We start from the raw sequence: 26,135 nt of genomic DNA, 5'->3' as shown, positions 1-26,135 counted from the left end.
GTTTGTTTATAATGTAAACAATCATGTAGGCACTGTTTTAGAGTTTAGTGTTAATGTTTTTTTTCTTGTTTGCTTCCTTTATATTTATTTATTGTACAACTTTTTACCTTTTAAATTGCATAACTACTGCACTGTTAAAGTTGACATTTACTGTGTGTGTGTGTGTGTGTGTGTGTGTGTGTGTGTGTGTGTGTGTGTGTGTGTGTGTGCCTTATTCTAGATGAGTAAGATATTTTCCAATGGTTTTTTTTTTTTTTTACGAATATTGTGACTTCTTTGGTGGTGATAGGCAGTTAAACTCTGATGATGGCCTTGTAAGCCAAAACCAGGTTACCCTCAATAAATTAATCCTGTAGAACATATGCAATATAGTGGTTTTAATTTATTATTATGTTGTTTTACTAAGAACCGATGGAAGAACCTGTTACCATAAATTTACATAACATATAATATGGATTTGCAGTCTTGCAGTGTTACTTCTTAATGCTTCTCCTAAACAATACCTATACTACTGTTACCTCACCTTGCTTCCACCTAAGCCTACTATGCTTGATATCCCTTGTTTGTTGTTATAGATCTCACCTTCCCGACTCATTCTCCACCTACATATGTTAATACTGTTCTGTTCAACTCAATGTATATGTAGTAGGTATTGTTGTAATGATTGAAGTGTCATTAGTTGATATATTTGTCAACAGGATGTTGTGTGACATGTGTTCAGTGTTCACGCGAATGCAGTATCACTTGGCCATGTCAGATTCATCTGTTCGTAATTTCTGCAGCTATGCTTGTGTCATGAAGTTTCAAGAGCAGTACAAAAATTCCACTGGTGAGACATTGACAGCTAGTACTCCTATCCCAACAGGTAATATGCTACTACCATCAACTATTTATTTGGATAATATGATCATAAAAATGCAATTGTAGTGAAACATTGCATTTTCAGCATGCGAAATTTAGCAACACAGCATTGCCATGCTCCATTATATTGAAGAATGCATAAACTTCTTATGTAGTGGTCTGTGTACACAGTAATTAAATATATAGTTATTCTGTTGCTTTTCACAACTGCCATTAGTGTAACATATCTACAGTGAACTCCTTTTCATCTGTGAATACAGTTGTGTTTCAAGCACATTTATTTGTCTTGGTCAAGTAATGATAGAACAATCATTCTCCTTTTTTTTTTCTTGTGGACAGTTGATGTTTGTTGTAAGAGATACAAAATGATAAATATTATCCTCCAGAAACACTGGCATGAATAAAGATAACCAGTGCAGTATGTAGGGGAAATGTTGAGTAGTATGAAGGCACATGAACAAGAAGTAACTGTGGAATTGAATGTAGCCATTCGATGGAGCATTTGCAAAATAGTCTAGGGCGATATTCAATTTAATGATATGTCATAACACAGACAACATAATACTCAGAACAATTAGTATTCCATCAGTAACTGTATACTGCAGCACTGTGGCTGTAGCAGATAGACAGACAGTGTGAGCTGCCATGCAAAACAGGGCAAGTGAGGCCAGACAAAAGTGGTGAGAAACTACGTGTTGGCATGGCAAGTGCTAGAGGACAATGGAGCAGATTGTTTCTTTGAATCACAAAGAGTAATAAAAGAAAGCTAATATTATCATGTTAGGACATGGGAAATTCAACAGACCATTCTGCATAAATGTCTTGAAAGTGACACTGTTCAGGCCCATGTTGTTACTGAGCTAAAAGGCTTACTATTAACCAGTCTCTAAAGGCATTGATACAAGAGAAGTTTGGGGGTGGGGTTTAAAAAGATGAGTTACTGTGTTAAAAATAGTGCTTATTTATATGTCTTACTGCATTCTCTTATGTATTGAATAGTTATCCTTACACATATATTTGCAAATGAGTTCTTCGAAAACTTAAGTCTATTCTTGACTGACATCATTTGTGACCTGCAATAATCTGTGATGGTCAAAGTAAGTATTCAACTGTATATACCATGTTTGCAGGATTTATCATTTTCAGTTCAAAGCACAGAAATCAGTGGAGTGTGACTAAAGCTGAATCAAACAGTCTTTAAGAACTTTTTTGTGCTCATCCCAACTTTTGTCCATCTCGTGTAACTGTGTTTTGTATTTCTGCAAGTTCTCTTGTATTCTGTATCAGTTTGAGTTTTCTGAGTTGTGCATTTAATTACTAAATTTTTAGTAATTTAACCACAAAATATTGAATAGTTGTTCCGAAATTCAGAAAATGGTTATCCTTCTAAATCACTTTCCATGTGCTGATATGTCTTACTGCATTGCATCTAGGTACAGGATTTTTGCAAACTGGTGTAGCTTTGGTGCTCGTATATATCCCTCCTTTGACCTGCGGGTGTAATAATTATTAGACTAAACAAGGTATGTAGTGAATGGTTTGTGACCTGAATGCTGTTTGCTTTTTCTGTGTTATCTGTTATATCAGCTTTATTTGACATCTTTGAGTTTGTGTCTGAAAAAAATTAAACAAACACATAAAAAGAATTGAACAATGAAACTCCTCTGTAGCAAGAAGACTCATATGAGAAAACAGTGAAGAGGAGTGCACAATGTAACATAAGTAAGGTGGCGGGAAAATATTGTTTCTGTTGGAAGAAGGGGCAAAGGATCATTAAATTGTATGGTCAAGGGCACATTTGACCATCTAGCTATACAGCACACTACCCTGCACAGCATGGTCATCTTCAGATGCTACTTTACACCCGTCATATGGATAACACAGTGTCTCACCTCTTTCTTTGCTGCCAACACCAGCTTCTCTTCAACCATGTTAAGGGGAAACACATCTTTTTAACCTCACGGCTCTGGTGGCCACAACATCATATAATCTTTGTCAAAGTGGTAGCCACAACATTTTAATTATAACCAAAAAAATTAAGTTATATGGTTATTTTGTTAGTTTGTTGGTAGATAATTGTCTGCAGTCATGGTTAACATTGAAATCTCAATGCCACAGTACCATAGCACATTACCAGTAGAACCAAAGCAAAGTGGTTCAGCCCATCTCCACTTGATTAAGCAGTTGTGCCACGTCGTTTTGGTTTTTATAGTGTCATGCTATAGTACTGTGGCATGTAGATTTCATTGTGTACCATGATTGGAGACATTTATCTGCAAACAAAAAATTAATTACATAACTTTAACTACCCCCAGTACTATACCTATCTCTTTCTCTGCCCCCTTCCCCATCCATCTTTAAACTGCCCTCTCACCTACACTCGTAAGGCAATGTGCCTCCTCCACTCAATTTTCTCAGCAGATATACTCTGAATAACTTTCCCACCCTCCAAAATACCCCATTGACAGTACTATATAGGGAAGATACACTCATGTTCAGAAGAAAACAAAAACCCTTGAACGACCATAGATAGGATGTCCATCGTCTCAGGACATGTAAATTACTATGTTCTGCAGAAATGATTAGCATTTCAGTCACCTTGGTTCAGCATGTGTGCTGTTGCCTAATAGACACAGGGTCCAAATGGTCCCCGATAACATGTTTCATACATGATGGCATCAATGTGTGAAAGGCGTGTATGCCGTTCTGTGGTTTAGCCATCCATGCTGCATTCACTTGGTTCCAAAGTTCATCTGTGGTGGTTGGCATTGGGTCACAGCACTGCACCTGATGTTTCACCATACTCCACAAATTTGATTGCTGACAAGTCTAGTGATCTGGCGAGCCAGGGTGAAAGGCTGACATCCTGTGACACCAAGAAGGCACGTGTTCATGCAGCAACATATGGTCGTGCATTGTCTTGCTGAAAAATGTTGTCTGGGTGTTGTGCAGAAAGGGTATGGCTACAGGCCCCAGGATGTCATTCACATAAGTCACACTTGTCACAACACCCTGGACACACAACTACTGTGATTTGTGGTTGTACACAATAGAATCCCACACCATAAGGCCTTGAGTTGGCACTGTGTGCCTTGTGTGAATAGTGTCACTGTGATGCTGCTCCCAGTATGCAGCGAACAAAACTGTGGCAGTTACTTTCAAACAAACAGAATCTGGATTCATCCAAAAATACTATCTGATGCCATTTCTGTCCCAAGTAACATTTTTCCATACCCCATTACCATCTAGCATATTTCTACCTGTTGTTCAAAGGCAACTGGTGAAGTAGACGCCATGCACGTAACCCATGTAGTAATAAATGGCAACAGACTGTCACCCCTGATAGTACAGTGTGTTACACTGTTACACTGTTCTGCCAGAGCCAAGGAGGATGAAGATCTGTCCTGCAATGCCATTTGGACGAGGTGTTGATCTTCTCGGGAGGTGGTCTGGGTGGTGCGACCTGACCCATCTCCTTGTGCTTATGGCCTTCTGTGAACCATTCTGCACACACCAGTCGCACTGCTGAAACACCTCGTCCCACATGAACAGCAGTTTACTGTATGGATGCACCTCATTTTCTATGCCAATAATATGCCCACTTTCAAACTAACTGATTGGATGGCATGATTCGCGTGTACATTTCTGAAGCATCTTGAGTATCTTCTCAAGTCACACTGATCTGTTACCTTCAGTTTATAGTGAAAATGAGAGCTGCATCCACATTTTACCAGTAGGTGGTGTTGGGCCACAATATCTATGTTGACCTTGAACCCATGGGCCGACGTGGTTCAAATGCTAATCATTTCTACAGAACATACTAATGTAGATGTCCTGTGAATATGTTCAAGGTGCTCTGGCTTTTTTTTTTTTGTCTGAAGATGTGTAGTATGACCCTTGCCTGCAGATTTGATAGCTGACCTACAAAGTTAAACTCATTTATTAGGTGCCTGTTAGTGCTCAGATTTCTCTGTTTGTGATGATACAACTGCCCACAGTGGCAGAAATTGGTGAGACAGTTGATTGCTGATTTTCCTGTTTTGATTGGGAAGTTGGAACTACAAACTAGTGTAAAATTTCTCACAGTCATCAGATTAATGAACCGTTTATTCCTTTGAAAAATAGTTTGTTTTTTATGCTAATTTATTCTGTAATGTTCACCTCAGGCTGCAGTGTTCATTTATGTTAACTTTCTCTTTGTGGCACTCAGGGCTGATCATATATAGCTGTGTAGTTTGAAAGTGGAACCATAAAGCGAGGTGGGCTAACTATTTATGCATTGTCACTAAAATATTCAGGTGTTTGATATACTCCTAGAATAGGATTTTAGTATTTGTTAAATACTATATCGTAACTTACTCAAGTAGTTATTCAGTTGTAGCATGCAGTACTGTAATAATCACTGTGTCACTCACTTCAGTAAGAGTTTTAATTTCACCACATACATTTGTGTGTACCTAGTGTGGCACAATTGTTTCAGTACAATAAATGTGCTTCTTGATACTGTGTACTTGGCTGTAAGTGTGATTATAGTGCATACGAAACATACATTTGAAGAATTATAATTTCAAATAGTTACTATGCACATGTATCAAAGAACTGAATATCATTTATGGGGATAATGATAATATTATGAAAAGGATCATTCACCCTATAGCAGAGATGCTGAGTTTCAGATAGGTACAACAAAAAGACTGTCAGCAAGTAAACTTTTTGCCAAAAAGGCCTCCATCACAATTAGACAAAACACACACACACACACACACACACACACACAAGCTCTGGCTGAGAAGGCCATACTCGAGTCTGACCTTGGCAGCCAGAGACTGTGGTCATAAGTGTGTGATTGTGTACACATGCCTGTCCCTGCGTGTGTGTGTATCTCCAATGCTCATGAAGGACTTAGTTGCTGACAGTCTTTTTGTTGTGCTTATGTGCGACTCGGCAATCCCACTATATGGTGAGTTGCAATTATCCTTTCCTTAATACTGTTTTTATGCACATCTGTCATTCTTCAAGTAATAACCCCTCCCTCTCAATAATACTTCACTGAGAAGTAGAACATTCTATCAGTTACATAGGTCCTTGCTGCCGGTTGCACTGTCTGTCTCCCACCCATCCCCCAGTCACTTCCTGGCCCCTCCCATTCGTTCTGCTCCTTCCCCTGCCCCGCACTCGGCCCGCTCCATCCCCCGCCCCGCACTCGGCCCGCTCCATCCCCCGCCCCGCACTCGGCCCGCTCCATCCCCCGCCCCGCACTCGGCCCGCTCCATCCCCCACCCCGCACCCTCCCCTGCACTCGGCCCCCTCCCTCCCCCACCCCGCACCCTCCCCTGCACTCGGCCCCCTCCCTCCCCCACCCCAATCTCGCGCCACTCCCTCCCCCTCCCCTCCCCCGACTTGCACTCGCCCTGCTCCCTCCCCCTCCACGCACTCACCCCGCTCCCTCCCCCTCCCCGGACTCGTCCCACTCCCTCCCCCTCCCCGGACTCGTGCCACTCCCTCCCCTCCCCGGACTCGTCCCACTCCCTCCACCTCCCCCTCCCCGGGCTCGTCCCACTCCCTCCACCTCCCCCTCCCCGGACTCGTCCCACTCCCTCCACCTCCCCCTCCCCGCTCTCGTCCCACTCCCTCCACCTCCCCCTCCCCGGACTCGTCCCACTCCCTCCACCTCCCCCTCCCCGGACTCGTCCCACTCCCTCCACCTCCCCCTCCCCGCACTCGTCCCACTCCCTCCACCTCCCCCTCCCCGCACTCGTCCCACTCCCTCCACCTCCCCCTCCCCGCACTCGTCCCACTCCCTCCACCTCCCCCTCCCCGCACTCGTCCCACTCCCTCCACCTCCCCCTCCCCGCACTCGTCCCACTCCCTCCACCTCCCCGCACTCGTCCCACTCCCTCCACCTCCCCGCACTCGTCCCACTCCCTCCACCTCCCCGCACTCGTCCCACTCCCTCCACCTCCCCGCACTCGTCCCACTCCCTCCACCTCCCCGCACTCGTCCCACTCCCTCCACCTCCCCGCACTCGTCCCACTCCCTCCACCTCCCCGCACTCGTCCCACTCCCTCCACCTCCCCGCACTCGTCCCACTCCCTCCACCTCCCCGCAGTCGCCCCCCCCTCTCCTGCCCCGCGGTCGCCCCCCCCTCTCCTGCCCCGCGGTCGCCCCCCCCCTCTCCTGCCCCGCGGTCGCCCCCCCCTCTCCTGCCCCGCGGTCGCCCCCCCTCTCCTGCCCCGCGGTCGCCCCCCCTCTCCTGCCCCGCAGTCGCCCCCACCCTCCTGCCCTGCAGTCGCCCCCACCCTCCTGCCCTGCAGTCGCCCCCCCCCCCCTCTCCTGCCCTGCAGTCGCCCCCCCCCCTCTCCTGCCCTGCAGTCGCCCCCCCCCTCTCCTGCCCTGCAGTCGCCCCCCCCTCTCCTGCCCTGCAGTCGCCCCCCCCTCTCCTGCCCTGCAGTCGCCCCCCCCCTCTCCTGCCCTGCAGTCGCCCCCCCCCCTCTCCTGCCCTGCAGTCGCCCCCCCCCCTCTCCTGCCCTGCAGTCGCCCCCCCCCTCTCCTGCCCTGCAGTCGCCCCCCCTTCTCCTGCCCTGCAGTCGCCCCCCCTTCTCCTGCCCTGCAGTCGCCCCCCCCTCTCCTGCCCTGCAGTCGCCCCCCCCTCTCCTGCCCTGCAGTCGCCCCCCCCCTCTCCTGCCCTGCAGTCGCCCCCCCCCTCTCCTGCCCTACACTCACTCACCCCCCTCTCCTGCCCATAAAGTGGAATGAGGCTCCTGCCTCAATGTCTCTTCCTGTTGCGCGTCAATATCTGATAGTGTCACATTTAGATGGAAACTAGACTTGTGCTACTGTAAACCCCTTTGTTATCGCCGTCCCTGTGAAGTCATGCTTCCGTCTCCCCACTGGAACTCTGCTTTTGAAACTTGATAGTGCTCTCCAGGCCCAGAAACGACTCAAGTCCCAACTCCTCCACGAATACCCTATAAAAGTGGAGGCTCACAGCACACGTAACTTGTCCCGCGGTGTTGTCTACACCCTGCTGTTGGATGATTTGACAGAGGATGAATTATCTATCGGATCAGTGCATTACTGCTGTTCATCAAGTTATGAAGAAGGATTTGGTGCCCACTCACACATTGTCCCTGACTTTCGATCGGTTAATGCTTCCTACCAAGATAAAGACAGGCTATGAAGTCATCTCTGTGCGACCTTACATTCCCAATCTGCTGAGGTGTTATAAATGCCACCAATTCAGTCATACCATCACATCATGTAAAAACGCAGCCAAATGTGTCACTTGTAGCAGGGATGCACATGAGGGAGCCTGTCCACCTCCTTCCACCCTTGCGTTATTTGTCATGGAGACCATGCTGCTTCTTATGGTTCTTGTCCATCTATCAAGACGAGCAGGCTGTTCAGGAGTTAAGGGTGATGGAGAAGGTACCTTGTCCTGTTGCCTAGAAACTGTTGGCAATCTGTAAACCAAATGTCCCTTCACCAGGAAGTTACAACTCTGTGTTAGCCTCTCCCCATCCCACGAAAAACATGGTTACGCAAACTTGTGACTTACAATTCAGTTCGGTGGTGGCAAAGTCGCCTCACCTTCAAGCTGACATTCCATCTCCTGCTTCCCGGGCTGAAGATTCTGCTACCCATTCTTCGCCCTCACCGGCAAAGGTGGTTGCAATGCAGCCAGCAAACCGTCAATTCAAGAAGGATTATTCCCAGGAAGATTTCTTGCATACCTCGAGTTCACAGCCGTCTGGCTCTTCTGCCAATCGCCAAATGTCATCCAAATGCAAACAGTCTTCCCCATCTCCAACTCGTCAGCCCTCTTCGACTCGTCAGTCCTTTTCAACTGACCGACACCGGGGAAGCTCTGTTGATCCCACTGAGATGATGGACGATGATCCTCCACCTGTGGATTCCAGTGGCCGTCCTACCTCGACGGTTTGCACTAAGCAGTGGAGTGTTTCTTCCTCCATTCTTCAGTGTTCCTAAATTTTATGGCCCTTTTACAATGGAATATTCATGGCCTTTGGTCTAACAGGGTGGATCTCCAGCTGCTCCTGCAATCGCAATGTCCACTTGTAGTCTGTCTCCAAGAAACCAAGCTACGTCCTCAAGACCATTTTGCTCTTTCCCATTTTACTTCGTTACGGATGGACCTTCTCATTACAGCAGGGATTCCTGATCGTGGTGGGGTCATGCAGCTTCTATGAGATGACGTTTATCTTCCTATCCCCTTGCACACCCACCTACAAGCAGTTGCTGCCTTTGTTTTCCTTCCCGAACTTACCTTTTCCCTCTGCACCATTTATATCCCTTGGTCTTCTGCTGTCACTAGGGCGGACCTGATGCAGCTTGTTGCTCGGCTTCCTCCACCCTTTCTGCTCCTCGGTGACACCAGTGCCCATCATCCTCTTTGGGGCTCGCCTGTCACCTGCCCAAGAGGTTTTCTTTTGGTGGATCATCTTAATCATCTTGTGTGCCTTAACGCTGGTGAAGCCACGTTTCTCTCTGATTCCACGCACAGTTAATGCTACTTAGGCCTCTCAATCTGCTCTGCCCAGCTCGCTCAATGTCTCGTGTGGTGTGCTCTTTCTGGTACGAGGTGCATTCAAGTTCTAAGGCCTCCAATTTTTTTTCTAATTAACTACTCACCCGAAATCAATGAAACTGGCATTACTTCTCGACGTAATCGCCCTGCAGACATACACATTTTTCTTAACGCTGACGCCATGATTCCATGGCAGCGGCAAAGGCTTCTTTAGGAGTCTGTTTTGACCACTGGAACATCGCTGAGGCAATAGTAGCACGGCTGGTGAATGTGCGGCCACGGAGAGTGTATTTCATTGTTGGAAAAAGCCAAAAGTCACTAGGAGCCAGGTCAGGTGAGTAGGGAGCATGAGGAATCACTTCAAAGTTGTTATCACGAAGAAACTGTTGCGCAACGTCAGCTCGATGTGCGGGTGCGTTGTCTTGGTGAAACAGCACACGCGCAGCCCTTCCCAGACGTTTTTGTTGCAGTGCAGGAAGGAATTTGTTCTTCAAAACATTTTCGTAGGATGCACCTGTTACCGTAGTGCCCTTTGGAACGCAATGGGTAAGGATTACGCCCTCGCTGTCCCAGAACACGGACACCATCATTTTTTCAGCACTGGCAGTAACCCGAAATTTTTTTGGTGGCGGTGAATCTGTGTGCTTCCATTGAGCTGACTGGCGCTTTGTTTCTGGATTGAAAAATGGCATCCACGTCTTATCCATTGTCACAACCAACGAAAAGAAAGTCCCATTCATGCTGTCGTTGCGCGTCAACATTGCTTGGCAACATGCCACACGGGCAGCCATGTGGTCGTCCGTCAGCATTCGTGGCACCCACCTGGATGACACTTTTCGCATTTTCAGGTCGTCATACAGGATTGTGTGCATAGAACCCACAGAAATTGGAGGTGATCTGTTCAACAGTCATTCGGCGATCCCCCAAAACAATTCTCTCCACTTTCTCGACCATGTCGTCAGACCGGCTTGTGCGAGCCCGAAGTTGTTTCGGCTTGTTTTCACACGATGTTCTGCCTTCATTAAACTGTCGCACCCACGAACGCACTTTAGACACATCCATAACTCCATCACCACATGTCTCCTTCAACTGTCGATGAATTTCAATTGGTTTCACACCACGCAAATTCAGAAAACGAATGATTGCACGCTGTTCAAGTAAGGAAAGCGTCGCCGAACGGTGCTGCCATCTCTGGGACGTATTGACAATGAACACGGCCTCATTTTAAAACAATGTGCATGTTTCTATCTATTTCCAGTCCGGAGAAAAAAAATCGGAGGCCTTAGAACTTGAATGCACCTCGTACTTACTCGAGTGACCACTTCCCTTGTGTGACTCACTTGTACAGTAATACCCCACTACAGTGGCCCACCACTCATTGGAAATTGTCTCTTGCTGACTGGAGGCTATATTCCTCCTTGGCAGTCTTTGATGAACGGCCGTTTCCCAGCTGTGATGATCAGGTCAAGCACCTCATGGACGTTACTCTCTCAGCTGCCGAATCCTCTATCCCTTGTACTGCTACTTCTCCCCATCATGTCTTGACCCCTTGGTGGACTGTGGAGTGCGGCAATGCGATTTGTGCCCGACGACGTGCGCTACGTGTCTTTCACCGTCATCCTACATTAATGAACTACATCCTCTACAAGTGGCTACGTGCACAGTGCCGCCGTGCTATTAAGGAAAGCAAGAAAGCATGCTGGGTTTCCTTCACTAGCTCGTTCAACAGTTTTACTCCATTCACTCTCGTTAGGAGTGGCCTGCAGAGGCTTTCTGGGACTACCGCCCACTCCCGGATTCCTGGTGTGACTGTGGCGGGAAACGTTATAGTCAACCCTGTCGATGTTTCTAACACTTCGGGCCAGTACTTTGTGAAGGTTTGAAGCTCCACCAACTACCATCTTGCCTTCCTTCCTTGGTAACAGGTGGAGGAGGCTTGTGCAATCTCTTTTCTCCCTTTGAATTGAGAATGCTACAATACTCATTTTACTGTGAGGGAGCTCGAGCGTGCTCTCTCCTCATCCAGATCTTCTGCTCCTGGGCCTGATAAAATCCATGTCCTCATTCTGCAGAATATTCCTCCTATGGGAAAACGCGTTTTCCTCGATCCCTACAACTGTATTTGGACTGACGGTGTATTTCCCATGCTTTGGCGTGAAGCTATTATTGTTCCCTTACCTAAGCCTGGTTAAGATAAATCTCTTCCTTCCAGCTATCATCAAATTTCCCTTACCAACAGCACTTGTAAGGTGATGGAGCGCATGATCAATGGTCGATTAGTGTGGTGGCTGGAGTCACGCTATCTTCTCACTAATGCTCAGTTTGGGTTCTGAAAGCGCCACTCAGCGTTTGATCATCTAGTCACCCTGTCGATGTTCACCATGAATAATTTTCTGCAGAAGCAACAAACAGTGGCCGTATTCTTTGATTTGGAGAAAGCCTATGATACTTGTTGGCAGACAGGCATTCTACGTACTATGCACACGTGGGGCCTTTGCGGTCAGCTTCCCACTTTAATCCGGGAATTTTTAACAGACTGAGATTTCTGGGTACGTGTGGGTTCCCCCTTATCCCACACCTTATCATAGGAGAATGGGGTGCCTCAGAGCTCTGTACTGAGTGTCGTCCTCTTCGTTATAGCCATCAACCTTCCAGCTGGCATTTCCGGCTCTCTTTTCGTTGACGACTTTGCTATTTATTGCAGCTCCCCGCGGAAATATCTCCTGCAACACTGTCTTCTGCGTTGTCTGGACCATCTCTGTTTCTGGAGTGTCACAAATGGTTTCCGCTTTTCTACTACCTAATCTGTTTTCGTCAACTTCTGGTGGTACAAGGCGTTTCTTCCACCGTCCTTCTGATTGGGCCAAAATGCTCTGCCGTTCGTGGGTGCAATGAAGTTCTTAGGGCTTACGTTCAGTAGGAAACTTAGTTGGTCTCCCCACGTGTCCTACCTGGTTGCATGCTGCACCTGGTCCCTCAATGTCCTTCATGTATTGAGTGGTACCTCTTGGGGACCTGACCGGACTGTCCTTCTCCACCGCTATCAATCTATTGTCCACTCCAAGTTGGATTATGGATGCATTGTCTACTCCTCTGCAGGGCCGTCTATCTTATGCCGTCTACATAGAATACACCATTTGGGGATCTGTCTTGCCATTGGTGCCTTCCATACTAGCCCAGTTGAGAGTCTCTACACAGAAGCCGGTGAACTACCACTGTCATACCAGCGCGACATCCTACTCAGTATGTATGCATGTTGGCCATCTTCCATTTCAGGCCACCCAATCTTTGACCCTTTTTTTGATGACATTCTTGACCACCAATATGAGATGTAAGTCTCTTCTCTGCAGCCTCCCGGCGTCTGCTTTCGTCACCTGCTTCAGCAGCTGCAGTTTACACTTCCTGCCACTTTCCGAATGCGTGAGAGCCCTTCGCCACTTTGGCTTCAGGCACAGGTTTGTGTTCCTTTTGACCTCAACTTGTTCTCAAAGGATTCGACTCCTGAGTTTCCCTATCACTGCAAATTTCTCGAACTTCGTTCACGACTTGCCAATAGCATATTTTTGTACACTGATGGTTCCAAGTCCACCCACAGTGTCGGCTGTGCTTTTGTCATCAGGGATGATAAGTTTCAATACCGGCTTCTAGACTAGTGCACAATTTTTACTGTAGAGCTTTTTTCCCCCTATCAGGGTGTTCACTACATCTGGAGGCACCAGCTCACTCACTGTGTGATCTGCTCTGACTCCCTCACTGCCCTTCAGAGTCTGGATGATCCAGATCGAGTCCACGACATTGGTCAACGGATCCAGGACTGCCTCCATTTGTTCGTAGATGGGGGAGCCCAAGTGAAGTTCATGTGGGTTCCTGGCCATGTTGGTGTGCCTGGGAATGTTGCTGCTGACGCTGCAGCCAAGGCTGCAGTCCATCTCAGTCAGCCCACCTCTTACTCTGTTCCCTTGCAAGATATCCATACTTTTCTCTATCAAGGTATCAGGTCACTTTGGCATGACCATTGGTGCTCCCTTCATGGGAACAAACTCGGACAAGTGAATCCTCTCCCAACAGCCTGGTCGACTTTCGTCCGCCTGTCTCGCCATGAGAAAGTAATGTTAGCTCTGTTGCGATCACCGCCACTTGTTGAGTGGCGACCCTGCACCCAACTGTCCTTTCTGAAGCCAGCCAGCCTGATCTTGTGCCCCTGCTTTACCCACTTACATCTCAGGGTCGGACTGCCGCCCGCTTTGCTGGACATTTTAGCGGATGACATGCAAGCTGTGGCTCGAGTTTTAATTTTTTTTAAACCAGTAATATGATAAAAGAGATTTGATTTCTACCTCATGACTCCGGTTACTTGTCAACGTTTTAAATTTGTTGTTTCTTCCTTTCTGTATTGGACCGTGAAATGGTTTTTTACCCTCGTGGTCCCAGCATTCTATGGTTCCATATTGAGCGCTTAGGACCAATGATGTTTTGCGCCCCCCCCCCCCCCCAAAAGGAAGGGGAAAAAAATAAAAATAAAAAGAAAAAAAAGCCCTTCCTCATACTCTCTCACCCCACCCCGCACTCGCCCCCCTCACCCCACACGGCCCAGCCCCATACTATCTCACCTCACCTCACCTCGCCCTACCTCACCCCGCACTCGCCCCCTCACCCATCACCCTGTGCCTACGTCTGGAGACGGACGTTCGAAACTTTTACAAATTCCTTGCTTTCTACACTTGCAAGTCTTCGTCCTTCCTCTGTCCTTCTCTTTTCCTTCCCTCTTCTCTTTGCCCTTTTCTCCGCTGCGGTGTTTGAGACCCCTCTTCTTTCCTTTCCCTTTCTCTTTTTTTCCTCCCTGTACGTGTCTGAAGGCCGACCCACACACTTCCATGCGTAGCCGGTGACTGGGTAACGCGTAATTCCCCGCTCCGGGTAGACAGGTAGGACACGTACGTACCCCCTGGTAACGGCCAGGACCAGGGAGGGGTGATAACCCGAGCTGATACCTTCCGAAAGCGCCAATTGGTCCCTCCGTCCGTTTGTCGGGAGGTGTGACCTGAGGTGTGAACAATCACCTAAGGCGGGAGTGCCCCCACAAGGGAGGAGCGCGCCATCGGAGACGCCGGTAATCATGGGGGATTCTTCCGCAATGGTTTCCTCACCTTCCACTATGTCTGCTCACAAGCGTAAGTTCACTGAGTCTCAGCCACAGACAGTTCTTCCATCGTTGCCACAGTTCCTTGTTGTTTCTCGGTCTGACAAAGGTCACGACTTCTCCACGGTCAACCCTTTCATTATTCAGAAAGGTGTCGACGCAATTGCAGGTCCTGTAAAGTCTTGTTCCAGATTACGGAATGGCACCCTGTTGCTAGAAACAGTCAGTGCCCTCCAGGCACAAAAATTGCTGCGTACTTCACTACTACACACCTTCCCTGTCCGGCTGGAACTGCACCGTACTTTAAATTCCTCGCGTGGAGTCGTATATACATGCTCCCTCTATGGATTGTCTGACGAAGAAATTCAGCACTACCTGTCTGACCAGGACGTAACGGCTGTTCATATGGTTATGAAAAGGGTTGACACGAACATCATTCCAACCCACACTGTCTTCTTGACATTTGACAAAGTTCAACTCCCATCGAAAATCAAAGCAGGCTATGAGATAATTTCCGTTCGCCCTTACGCCCCAAACCCTACGCGTTGCTATCGGTGTCAGCGGTTCAATCACACCAGCCAGTCCTGTTCCAATCCGGCCAAATGTGTTACGTGTGGTAAGGATGCCCATGAGGGTGCTTGTCCACCTCCATCCCCTCGCTGCATCAACTGTATGGGTGACCACGCTGCTTCCTCTCGAGATTGACCCGTTTTTAAAGATGAAAAGCTCATCCAGGAAATTAGAGTAAAGGAAAAGGTGTCGACCTTTGCTGCTCGAAAATTATTCGCCAGTCGACGGCCCACCGTGCCTCAGACGGGAAAATACAGCACTGTCCTTGCCGTCTTCTGTGTCGCCGAGGCGCACTGCTGGCGGCCGATCAACCGGCCAATCGCTGGTGGCAGGAGCTGCTCCTGACCAACCTATTGATCAGGATCTTCTGCCTTCGGCTGAATGCCATTCCATGCTGTCGGTCGCAAGCTCTGAGCAGTCGTTGAGTTGACAGCGACCTTGGTCACATTCCCCCATTTTCCGTTCATCCTATATCCATTATCCACTGGAATATCCGCAGTATTCGAGCCAGTCGGGATGAATTGTCGATCCTCTTATGATCCTACTCGCCGGTCATCTTCTGTCTTCAGGAAACAAAGCTGCATCCCCATGACCGCTTTGTTCTCCCTCATTTTCAGTCCATCCGATATGATCTCCCCTCTGTTGAAGGCACTCCAGCACATGGAGGACTCATGATTCTTCTCCATGAAACTCTCCATTATCACCCAATCCATTTAAACACTTCCTTCCAAGCTGTCGCCGTCCGTCTTTCCCTTTCCGGATACACGTTCTCTCTTTGTACTGTATACATCCCATCGTCCGCACCAATGGCACGAGCTGATCTCCTTCATCTTCTTGGTCAGCTTCCACCCTCATATTTGCTGGTTGTGGACTTCAATGCCCACCACCCGCTTTGGAGATCTCCACATCCTTGTCCACATGGCTCACTATTGCTAGACGTCTTCCACCAAGCGGATCTAGTTCGCCTCAACACTGGGGTCCCTACATTTTTGTCTGCCTCCACGACAAGTTTATCTCATTTGGACCTTGCGGTCGGTACTGTTCCGCTAGTTCAGCGCATCGAATGGTTCGCCCTTGATGATACACACTCGAGTGACCACTTTCCATGTGTCCTTAGACTGCAGCCTCAACTGCCCTACATGCGCCCGCGACGCTGGAAGTTTGCCCAAGCTGATTGGACACTTTTTTCGTCTCTAGTGACATTCGATGACCGTCACTTTCCCAGCGTTGACGATGAGGTCACACATATTACCGACGTTACTCTTACAGCTGCGAAACATTCAGTACCACGCGCCTCTGAATTGCCCCGGCGCCCCCCAGTTCTTTGGTGGAACGAGGCATGCCATGATGCAATACGTGAGCGGCGACGTGCTCTCCGCGTTTTCCGCCACGATCCTACTTTGGCCAACTGTATCCGCTATAAGCAGTTCCGAGCGCGATGCCATCGTGTCATCCGCGATAGCAAGAAGGTAAGCTGGAAATTCTTTATTAGCTCATTTAACACCTTCACTCCCTCCTCGGAAGTTTGGAGTCGGCTTCGACGGTTCTCAGGCGCGCCTAGTTTCTCCCCGGTCTCTGGGCTCACTGTCGCGCATGACACATTAGTGGACCCCGTCGCAATTTCTAACTCATTGAGTCAGCACTTTGCTGAGATTTCGAGCTCTTCAAATTACCCGCCAGCATTTCTCCTGAAGAAACGTGCAGCGGAAGTGCGCCCTCTTGCTTTCTCCTCTCAAAATCGCGAAAGCTACAATACTGTTTTCTCCATGCGGGAACTCCAACATGCACTCTCTTCTTCTCGCTCCTCCGCCCCAGGACCGGATGGTATCCACGTCCAAATGTTGCCTTTATCAACCCATAGTCTGCGTTACCTCCTTCGCCTTTATAATCGAATTTGGACTGACAGTACTTTTCCCAGACGATGGCGGGAAGCTATAGTCGTTCCTGTTCCGAAACCTGGAAAGGACAAACATCTCCCCTCTAGCTATCGCCCCATTTCTCTCACGAGTAGTGTCTGTAAGGTTTTGGAGCGTATGGTGAATTACCGTTTAGCTTGGTGGCTGGACTCCTGAAGTCTTTTAACACCTGCCCAATGCGGATTCCGAAAGCATCGTTCTGCAGTTGACCATCTTGTTGCTCTCTCCACTTATATCATGAACAATTTTCTCCGGAAACGCCAAACGGTAGCAATATTTTTTGATCTGGAGAGAGCATACGATACCTGTTGGAGGACGGGCATCCTCCACACTCTGTCCTCTTGGGGCTTTCGAGGTCGGCTGCCCCTTTTTCTTCGCGAATTTATGGCAGAGCGCACATTTAGGGTGCGGGTGAACACTACTCTCTCCCGTACTTTCTCCCAAGAAAACGGGGTACCCCAGGGCTCTGTGCTGAGTGTTGTACTGTTTGCCATTGCCATCAATCCAATTATGGATTGTCTCCTTCCTGATGTCTCGGGCTCCCTCTTTGTGGACGATTTTGCGATCTACTACAGCTCTCAACGGACCAGCCTTTTTGAGCAACGTCTTCAAGGATGTCTCGATCGCCTCCACTCTTGGAGCATCGAAACCGGCTTCCGTTTTTCTCCCAGTAAGACCGTTTGTGTTAATTTTTGGCGACGTCAGGAGTTTCTTCCGCCCTCCTTACATCTAGATCCTGTCAACCTTCCGTTTTCCAACGTCGCTAAATTCTTGGGTCTTATGTTTGACAGAAAACTGTGCTGGTCCTCCCACGCTGTCTGCGATCCCTCAACACCCTCCGTGTCCTGAATGGTACCTCCTGGGGAGCGGACCGAGTGGTCCTTCTCTGCCTCTATCGGGCCTTAGTGCACTTGAAATTGGACTATGGAAGCATAGTCTACTCCTCTGCTTGGCCGTCTATTCTTCGGTGTCTCGACTCTATCCACCACCGTGGATTACGTTTAGTGTCTGGAGCTTTTTACACCAGCCCTGTGGAAAGCCTTTATGCTGAGACTGCTGAACCTCCGCTGTCCAATCGGCGAGCAGTCCTTCTGAGTTGTTATGCTAGCCATCTGTCTTCCATGCCTGCTAATCCAGCCCATGACCTTTCTTTCGACGCCTCCTTTGATGTAGGGTATGCAGGCCGTCCCTCCTCCCTACTACCACCGGGAGTCCGCTTCCGTCAACTGCTCCATTCTCTTTCCTTCCGCTTTCCTAAAACCTTCTTGACAACTTGGGGTACAGCACCGCCTTGGCTCCGTCCCCGGATCTGCCTGCTCCGTGACCTTTGTCGATTTCCCAAGGATGGTACCCCTTCACTTGTTTATCGTCGGGCATTTGCTGCTCTATGTGCACAAATGACGGACGCTACATTTATTTACACCGACGGCTCGAAAACATCGTTAGGTGTAGGGAGTGCCTATATTGTTGGCGACACCTGAAATCACTTTCGGCTTCCCGACCAGTGTTCGGTTTATACTGCGGAGCTTTACGCTGTTCTCCAGGCTGTCCACTACATCCGCCGCCATCAGCGGATACAGTATGTTATCTGCTCAGATTCTCTCAGCTCTCTCCTCAGTCTCCAAGCTCTTTATCCTGTGCACCCTCTGGTCCACCGGATTCAGGACTGTCTGCGCTTGCTCCACCTGGGGGGCGTCTCGGTGGCGTTCCTCTGGCTCCCGGGACACGTTGGTATCTGTGGAAATGAGGCGGCCGATATTGCAGCCAAGGCTGCAGTCTCTCTTCCTCGGCCAGCTATTCAATCGATTCCCTTCGCCGATCTACGGAGCATTTTATGTCGACGTGTTGTTCATTTATGGCACACGCATTGGTCGACACTTCCCCATAATAAATTGCGGGACGTGAAAGCTCTTCCTTGTGCTTGGACCTCTTCCTCCCGAACGCGTCGTCGGGAGGAGGTAATTTTAACTAGACCCCAGATAGGGCACTGTCTTTTTACCCATCGACATCTCTTAAGCGGCGATCCTCCCCCACTCTGTCCCCACTGCTCTCAGCTGTGGACGGTAAGACACCTGTTAATTGAGTGCCCCTATTTTAATCCATTACGCTCCAGTCTACAGCTGTCGCCTGATATATCGTCGATTTTAGCAGATGGCACGCGCTCAGCCGACTGCGTTCTCAAGTTTATTAGTGCCAGTGAAATGACGTCAGTCATTTGAAGCTTTTTTTGGGGACAACCAACCCCTTTGTGTTGTGGATTTTTAAGCCTTCCTTCTGCTTTTAGTTTCTCCAATTTTATGACTTTTGTTCCCATTGCTGCTGGTTTTCAATTTCGGTTTTTTACTGTTTCCTAAGTCACGGACCGGGTGCTAATGACCATAGCAGTTTTGCGCCCTAAAACCAAAACAAACAAACAAAAAAATTTCCTCTCGCCCCCCACCCCTCCACACACACACACATTCCTCTCCCACCCCCCCGCACCCATTCCTCTTGCCCCCTCCACGCCCATTCCTCTCCCCCCCTCCCCCCCACACACACGCCCATTCCTCTCGCCCCCCCCCCCTCCACACATACACCCATTCCTCTCGGCCAACCACACATACTCACCCATTCCTCTCCCCCCCGCCACACACACACACACACACACACACACACACACACACACACACACACACACACCCATTCCTCTCACCCCCACCCCCCCACGCCCATTCCTCTCGCCCCCTCCTAGCAACCCATTCCTCTCGCCCCCCCCCTACCACGCCCCTACCTCCCTCCCCCCACCACTCCCCACCATGATCTTTCCTCTTGCCACCCACATCTTGGCCCTTCCTCTCGCCTCCCTCCACCGACCCCTTCCTCTTGCCTCTCTCCACCGACCCCTTCCTCTTGCCTCTCTCCACCGACCCCTTCCTCTTGCCTCTCTCCACCGACCCCTTCCTCTCGCCCCCTACTCCGGCCCTTTCTCTTGCCTCCCTCCACCCTACCTTTTCCTCTGGCCTCCCTCCACCCCACCCCTTCCTCTCATGCCCTCTGCCCCCTCCTTGCACCTGCACCCCCTAGTCATCATACCGCTCTCTCAGCATACAACTAGCACTGCCAGGAGAAACAAACCAAAGACAGAACTGAGTACTACTGAGTGCAAGGACTGTGAGTGAATGAAACAGGTTTGTTTCCCAACAAAACTCAAAGCACATGCCATTGACATTTTCATTGTCGTGTAAATATCTGCCATGCAATAAAGATAAAGAGATGACTGGGAGTAATTAATGAAACAAAATGAAAGTGCACCAAACAAACCGTCAAAGACCACAGGTTCCTTATAACAAAATACTCACAAAATTGTCCCATTTGGCCCACCCAGTCTCTCTTCTTGACTGACCTACCTACTCTTTCTCATCCATCTACAGACTATACATTCAAGTAGCTTGTATTACTATGTTGTGCTATAAATTTATAATGGCATAGGTGTCAGTCTTCTCTGTGATGGAAATTTAGAAACTGACTTGGTCCAGGGATGCTGTATGTAATTTGTTGTGAAATATTCTTTAACAATTAAGATTGACTTCAGTAAGACTATTTCACTTTAAAAACACTGTTCCAGCGTGCATTACATTCTCACAAAAATGTTTGTTTTCTTATAGGTGGTCCAAAGAAAGCAGGTAGCCATAAAAATTCTACTTCAGCTCCTGCAAATGATCTTGGTATGTAAATCTATCTATTTAATTCAGTGCCGTAAAAATATTAACAGTAAACATACAGCAGTGAACTGTTTCATAATATGTGTGTGTGAAACATTGTTTTATATGGAAAGGGATGTTAAAAATCAAATGTTGAACCTGTGTGAATTATTTGATGAGTGATAACCGATGAACTCTTCAAAATCACACTTTATAGAACAATTCAGAAAGCTGAGAAGATGTACAACAATGCTCTTTCACAGTTACACAAAATAAACACAGTACAAAGGAGAAGAAGGGGCCACTTAACTAGGAAAAAGAAATAGTAAATCATTCAGTACACTGCTGTGAAAGCCTCCAACCAATCAACAGTTTCAGGTAGGAGGCAGTTGATATGCACACGAACAAAATATCTCTCTCTCTCTCTCTCTCTCTCTCTCTCTCTCTCTCTCTCATGCATGCGTGCACACAGAACCTGTAATAGGATCTAAAGAGGAATGGATATGATGAACTGTGGCTTCCCATGCAACAAGGGATATAACAACTGCATTCGTTTCACTCGTATAAAATGAGTGGAGGTAATACGCAGGAAATCGGTGAAGGTGCAATAACATGAAATAATGTCCAGAATGGAGAACTATCATTATTTGTTCAAAAGTAACAGGAACGAAACTTATGACAATGAAGAAGCCAAATGGTTAAGATGTCTGCTCATGTAAAGCAGGAAAACTGGATATGAGTCCTGATCTCAACAAATTTTCATTATGTCGTCATGACATGTGCATTTGCTTCTTGTTTTAAGTAGCACAGTTTAGGTTCTCTTTTATAAATGGAATTGTAAAATAAGTTAGATACTAACAGAAGATTGACAGCCTCATAATTTGGAATTCTCAAAAAGGACATACCCTACACATTTATTCCCCGTTCTGGATGGTGATACAAAAAATTATAAGGGAAAGTAACCACTGATTCTAGAGAAAAGTGTTCACTGGGGGAATTATTTGCAACTTGTCAGGCAGTAACCATTTATTTGTACTGCTATTAGTACTGAAATTCATCTCTATTTTGCACTATAATGTTTTATTTATTACTTGCACATTTTGTAAAATAATGATTTTCTTTTTTCAGCACAAAAGAAGGGTAAAGCGCCAGTAATTTCAGCAGTAACATCATTATCACGCTCTCATCAAAATGCTAGCACTGGTCTGCCTATTGGGAGTGATGGGGAGGCTGGTGGGTGTGTACCTACAGATACAGTTCCTGTCGCGTCAGAGGAATCTGCAGGTGTATCTATGAACCTTGGTGCACAGTCGGTCACAAAACCACAAGTGGTAACACCAATGTCCAGTGGATCATTGACTTCAACTCTTGCCATTTCATCAAGAGTTCAAGCTGCTCTGAATGACCTGGCAACAAAACAACCTGTGCCAATTAGTGCACCAGTGCCTGTGAGTGAATTCATAGACACAGAAATAAATAAAATTGAAAAAACAAAACGAGCTACCTCGAGTCCACATGGTTTACCTGTGGTATTAGATACATTTTCAGAAAACTTACCGTCTGGTGTGTTGCCTGTAACTGCTGCAGTTGGGACAGCTACAACTAATTCGATGGCACCTTCGGTAGCACTTGTATCGAATGCATTCGTTGGAACTTCAACTGTGGATGCTGTGTTACCTGATAGTGGAGATGGACCAGATGTTTCAGTGGATGCACAAAAAAATCAGCCCATTTCAATGGTTCCAGAAAAGTTTTTAGCGAAACCTTCAACAGTAGGTGAAATCTTTTCTGTAGAGACTGCTTTAGCCCTTGCAACTGGTGTACCAACAGATTCTAGTAAAAAAGCTGCCTCACAACAATCATCTTCTCAGTCATGGAGGGTGATACCGGAAGAATTACCAGAGAATTCGTCACCAGCATTGGCTGGTATGACTAGTTCAGGAACGGGAACCACAACTCCTGGAGGATGTGGGAAACCAGTGTCGCATATGGTAATAGCTAAAATGAACCCTTTTCTTTTTGTTTGTCAAATGCCATTTTTTAAATAAATTATTTTTGAGAGTTAATGTGATGAAAGTTTCATGGAATAAAACATTGCAGGAATCAGATGCTACAGTAATGAGGGTACTAGTGAAGGAGGTTGTTTGTATTGAACCAGAGGAGCCACCAGAAATGAAAAACGCCAGTGTTTTAACTAAACCAATTTTACACAGTAAAGGAATATCTTGTCGTCCACATCTGCAGTCTCGGTTAACACAGACAGGCAAGTTATGTAGTTTCATACACTACTCATCTTTAATATGAGTATTCAACTAGAGAGGCCCAGCTTGCATTAGTAAAGTGTACAAGAGTGTATGTGATTTTATTACAAAATGCTTGGTGTTATTGCACAATCATTTTATAATTGATCTTTATTTAAATACAAATAATACTTCATCACAGACTCAGTACCCCAAGTTCGATCAGGTATAGAGTTATTGCTCACTATTCTCTCATACAGGTATATAAATTGAGTAAGTGTGATATTCAGATTGAAATATCATTGTTGTGCTTTAAAAATTAAGTATGTTCTTGTTAGTACATTTAAATATTAATTTTCCTCCCTTTTGATTGAAACCATGCAATTATGGAAACAGATGAGGAAGACTTACAGTGACTCATTATGTATTCTTGGGATCCACACATTCCCACTGATGACATAGAGTAATTTACCAAGTGGAAGCTCTGCCCCCAGGCTTTCAAAAGATAGGCAGAAGCCCTCCACTTGAACAACAGTCTTGCAACAAGAATATGGAGATTGTGTAGCTCCTAAACTAGGGTTCACACCGAGGAAAGCTGTAAAACTGTTACCAGTGTGGTCAAATAATTGAGTGCTGGTGAGTCCTAGTGATTCTGTTGTCCCCCGTCAATTGTATCGCAAAATACACGGTTTTGGAAGTTCTAACACACACATTGAGAAAATTGTCAAAATTGACCTCAAGAAACGAAAAGAGACTTGCAAATAACACACTTTATCAAAAAAATACCTTTAGCAAGCAAGGAACTTGTTACTAGCTGAAAGTAATGACACATTTGTGTCCTTATTTCATCTAATCATTCATGAAACTTGTGCTATGTGGTGACGCATTCAAGTGCACTCTAGTGAGACATTAACAAACTTAGCATTGTGTTACTACAATGGAAAAAAATCACCAATGCCAGAAACACAGTACTACCTGTAATACTATGAGATGTTAAACACTGAATAATGATACATCAGATCATAATAAGGGAGATACAGAGTCTTGACAGTAAGGGTTCAGTGACTCTGTTGAGTCCCTTTCGTTACATGAAGTGGGACATTGAAATCGCATTGAGACTGCTATGATTTCTCTTTAGCTCAGCTTGTTGAGGCTTGCAGAAACCCATAAGAGCTGTAATCTGTAGAAGTGACACCTCCAGATCTGTACTGCATGGAGCTAATTGGCATTTAAAGGCACAACCTTGTGTCTCACATGTGTTTCAAAAATGTCACTCTGTGTTGACAGCTCTAAAATCTTGACTGTCATTAGTCAAATCCATGTCAAAATATTTGAGGTGCTTCCTGATAATTTAAATTCTGCAAAAAATTATTGGAGCCACTTCTGGCCATACATAAGTTAATGCAAATATGTAACGAAAACAGTTTTGTGGTGTTAGAGTACAGAATAAGTGGTGTGCTGTTTGACGCAGTCACATCTATTCAGTACCTAGGTGTAATGCATCAAATGGAGTGAGCATGTAAGGTCAGTTGTGGTGAAGCAAATGGGTGATTTCAGCTTATTGGCATATTTGTAGGTAAGTGTACATAATCTATAAAGGAGATCACATGCAGAATACTTGTACGACGCAATATTGAGTACTAGGAGGGTTTGGGATCTCCACAAAGTCAGATTAACCCTTTGGCTGTTGCAGACTTGTTTGCTATGTGTTGAGCTGAGCACTGCATCACTGTCACCTAATGTGTGTACCTCTGCTGAGTAGCCTGTGTTTGGACACCTACTTGGGCTGGGGCTACCAATGCAACCTGTCTCAGCCTGTGCTGTGTATTTCTTCTGTCACTCTAGAATTTGTCACCTTAGACAAACATTATTGTAGGTGTAAAAATTATTTTTGCCTTTGAGAGTTGTCTGAAAATTAACAGTTGTTATGAATCTGGAGAGGTTTACAGATGGCTTTTCATTAAATAGTTTCTGATGTGATTTCAGTAACTCATACTCAAAGTGACGTGTTGCTTACAGTACTTATAACTACAAGTTGGTAACACCTACTCTACTACATGTATTCTTTGCTCTAAAAAATAAAGAAGTAAACAAATTTGATGTTAGTTGAGAGTATGTTTCTGGATCAGACATTGTCAGTTACTTTCTGGTCACTGCTGATTATACTTTTTTGTTGCATGTGAGGGATGAAAGCAATCAGTAATACAACTTCCGTTTGTGGTATTTTTGTAGCCAATAGCATCCTGTGAACAAAATACACTGATCACCTTTGACATTGGTCTGACATATTTGGATTCACTGTGGACCACGTTTTAAACTTTTTAACTGCACTTTTATTGTGTCATGAGACTTGATTATATTGTTTAGCCGAATTTTTTGAGCTACTTGATTCTAATTTTAACAGCTGTGACAGACGATCATGCAAACAAACAAATTATGGATGCCTTGTCAGGCATTTCCAAATGGCCTGTACATAAAGTTTAAAAGGATATATCATCTCAACCTACATAAAACTGACCAGCTTACAAAGTTAACATCATTTACAGATCAATTAATGTTATACCTTAATATATTTATGTACAGGTTAAAAACAATTTAGCCAGCGCACAAAAGATGAAATAAATAGAAAAAGAAATTTGGCTAAACAATGAAATCAAGTCTATTTATGCCAAAACGCAAGCAATAAATGAGGAAGTACATAAAGCACATCATAATGCTATGAAAGTTTGGAATAATACTACTGTTTCCTTCTATTCTGACAGCAAGTTGAAAATTGTACATATATAGAAAAAAATTAAAAAAAAGAACTCGCTGAAGAAAGTTTGCAAATTTAAAAACTAAACAAACACCTAACAGCCATAAATTACATCCAGTCTAACGATAAAATCACTTCTGTCCGAGGCTAATCAACCTCACTGACACTGTTTTGCATAGAAAAGCAATAAAGCTGATTGAACAACATCTGAAACACATCACCAGCACGCAAATAAATGACAAATACATGGGAAACCTTATAACTGAGTCTGAAGGCTTGCTCTCTCTCTCTCTCTCTCTCTCTCTCTCTCTCTCTCTCTCTCTCACACACACACACACACACACACACACACACACACACACACACACACACACACACACGCTCTCACACACACAAGTTAGGTGAAGTTGGGCCTGAAGAGAGAG

The 26,135-nt window shown here is 46.3% G+C and overlaps 1 protein-coding gene across 1 annotated transcript in view; it reads left to right on the top strand.

Annotated features, from left to right (window-relative positions):
• The window catches only part of LOC124555348, a 457,917-nt gene that overhangs the window by 337,220 nt on the left and 94,562 nt on the right, over positions 1–26,135 (top strand). The window contains exons 12-15 of the mRNA XM_047129228.1: positions 699–865; positions 20,680–20,739; positions 21,844–22,706; positions 22,816–22,978. Of these exons, the coding sequence (XP_046985184.1) occupies positions 699–865; positions 20,680–20,739; positions 21,844–22,706; positions 22,816–22,978 (1,253 nt within the window). The remainder of the gene's footprint in view (positions 1–698; positions 866–20,679; positions 20,740–21,843; positions 22,707–22,815; positions 22,979–26,135) is intronic.

Source organism: Schistocerca americana, chromosome X (genome assembly GCF_021461395.2).
Source record: "Schistocerca americana isolate TAMUIC-IGC-003095 chromosome X, iqSchAmer2.1, whole genome shotgun sequence".
In the NCBI taxonomy this organism is placed as follows: Eukaryota; Metazoa; Arthropoda; class Insecta; order Orthoptera; family Acrididae; genus Schistocerca; species Schistocerca americana.
Note: the sequence above shows the minus strand (reverse complement) of the source record. Positions and strands in the feature narration are given on the sequence as shown.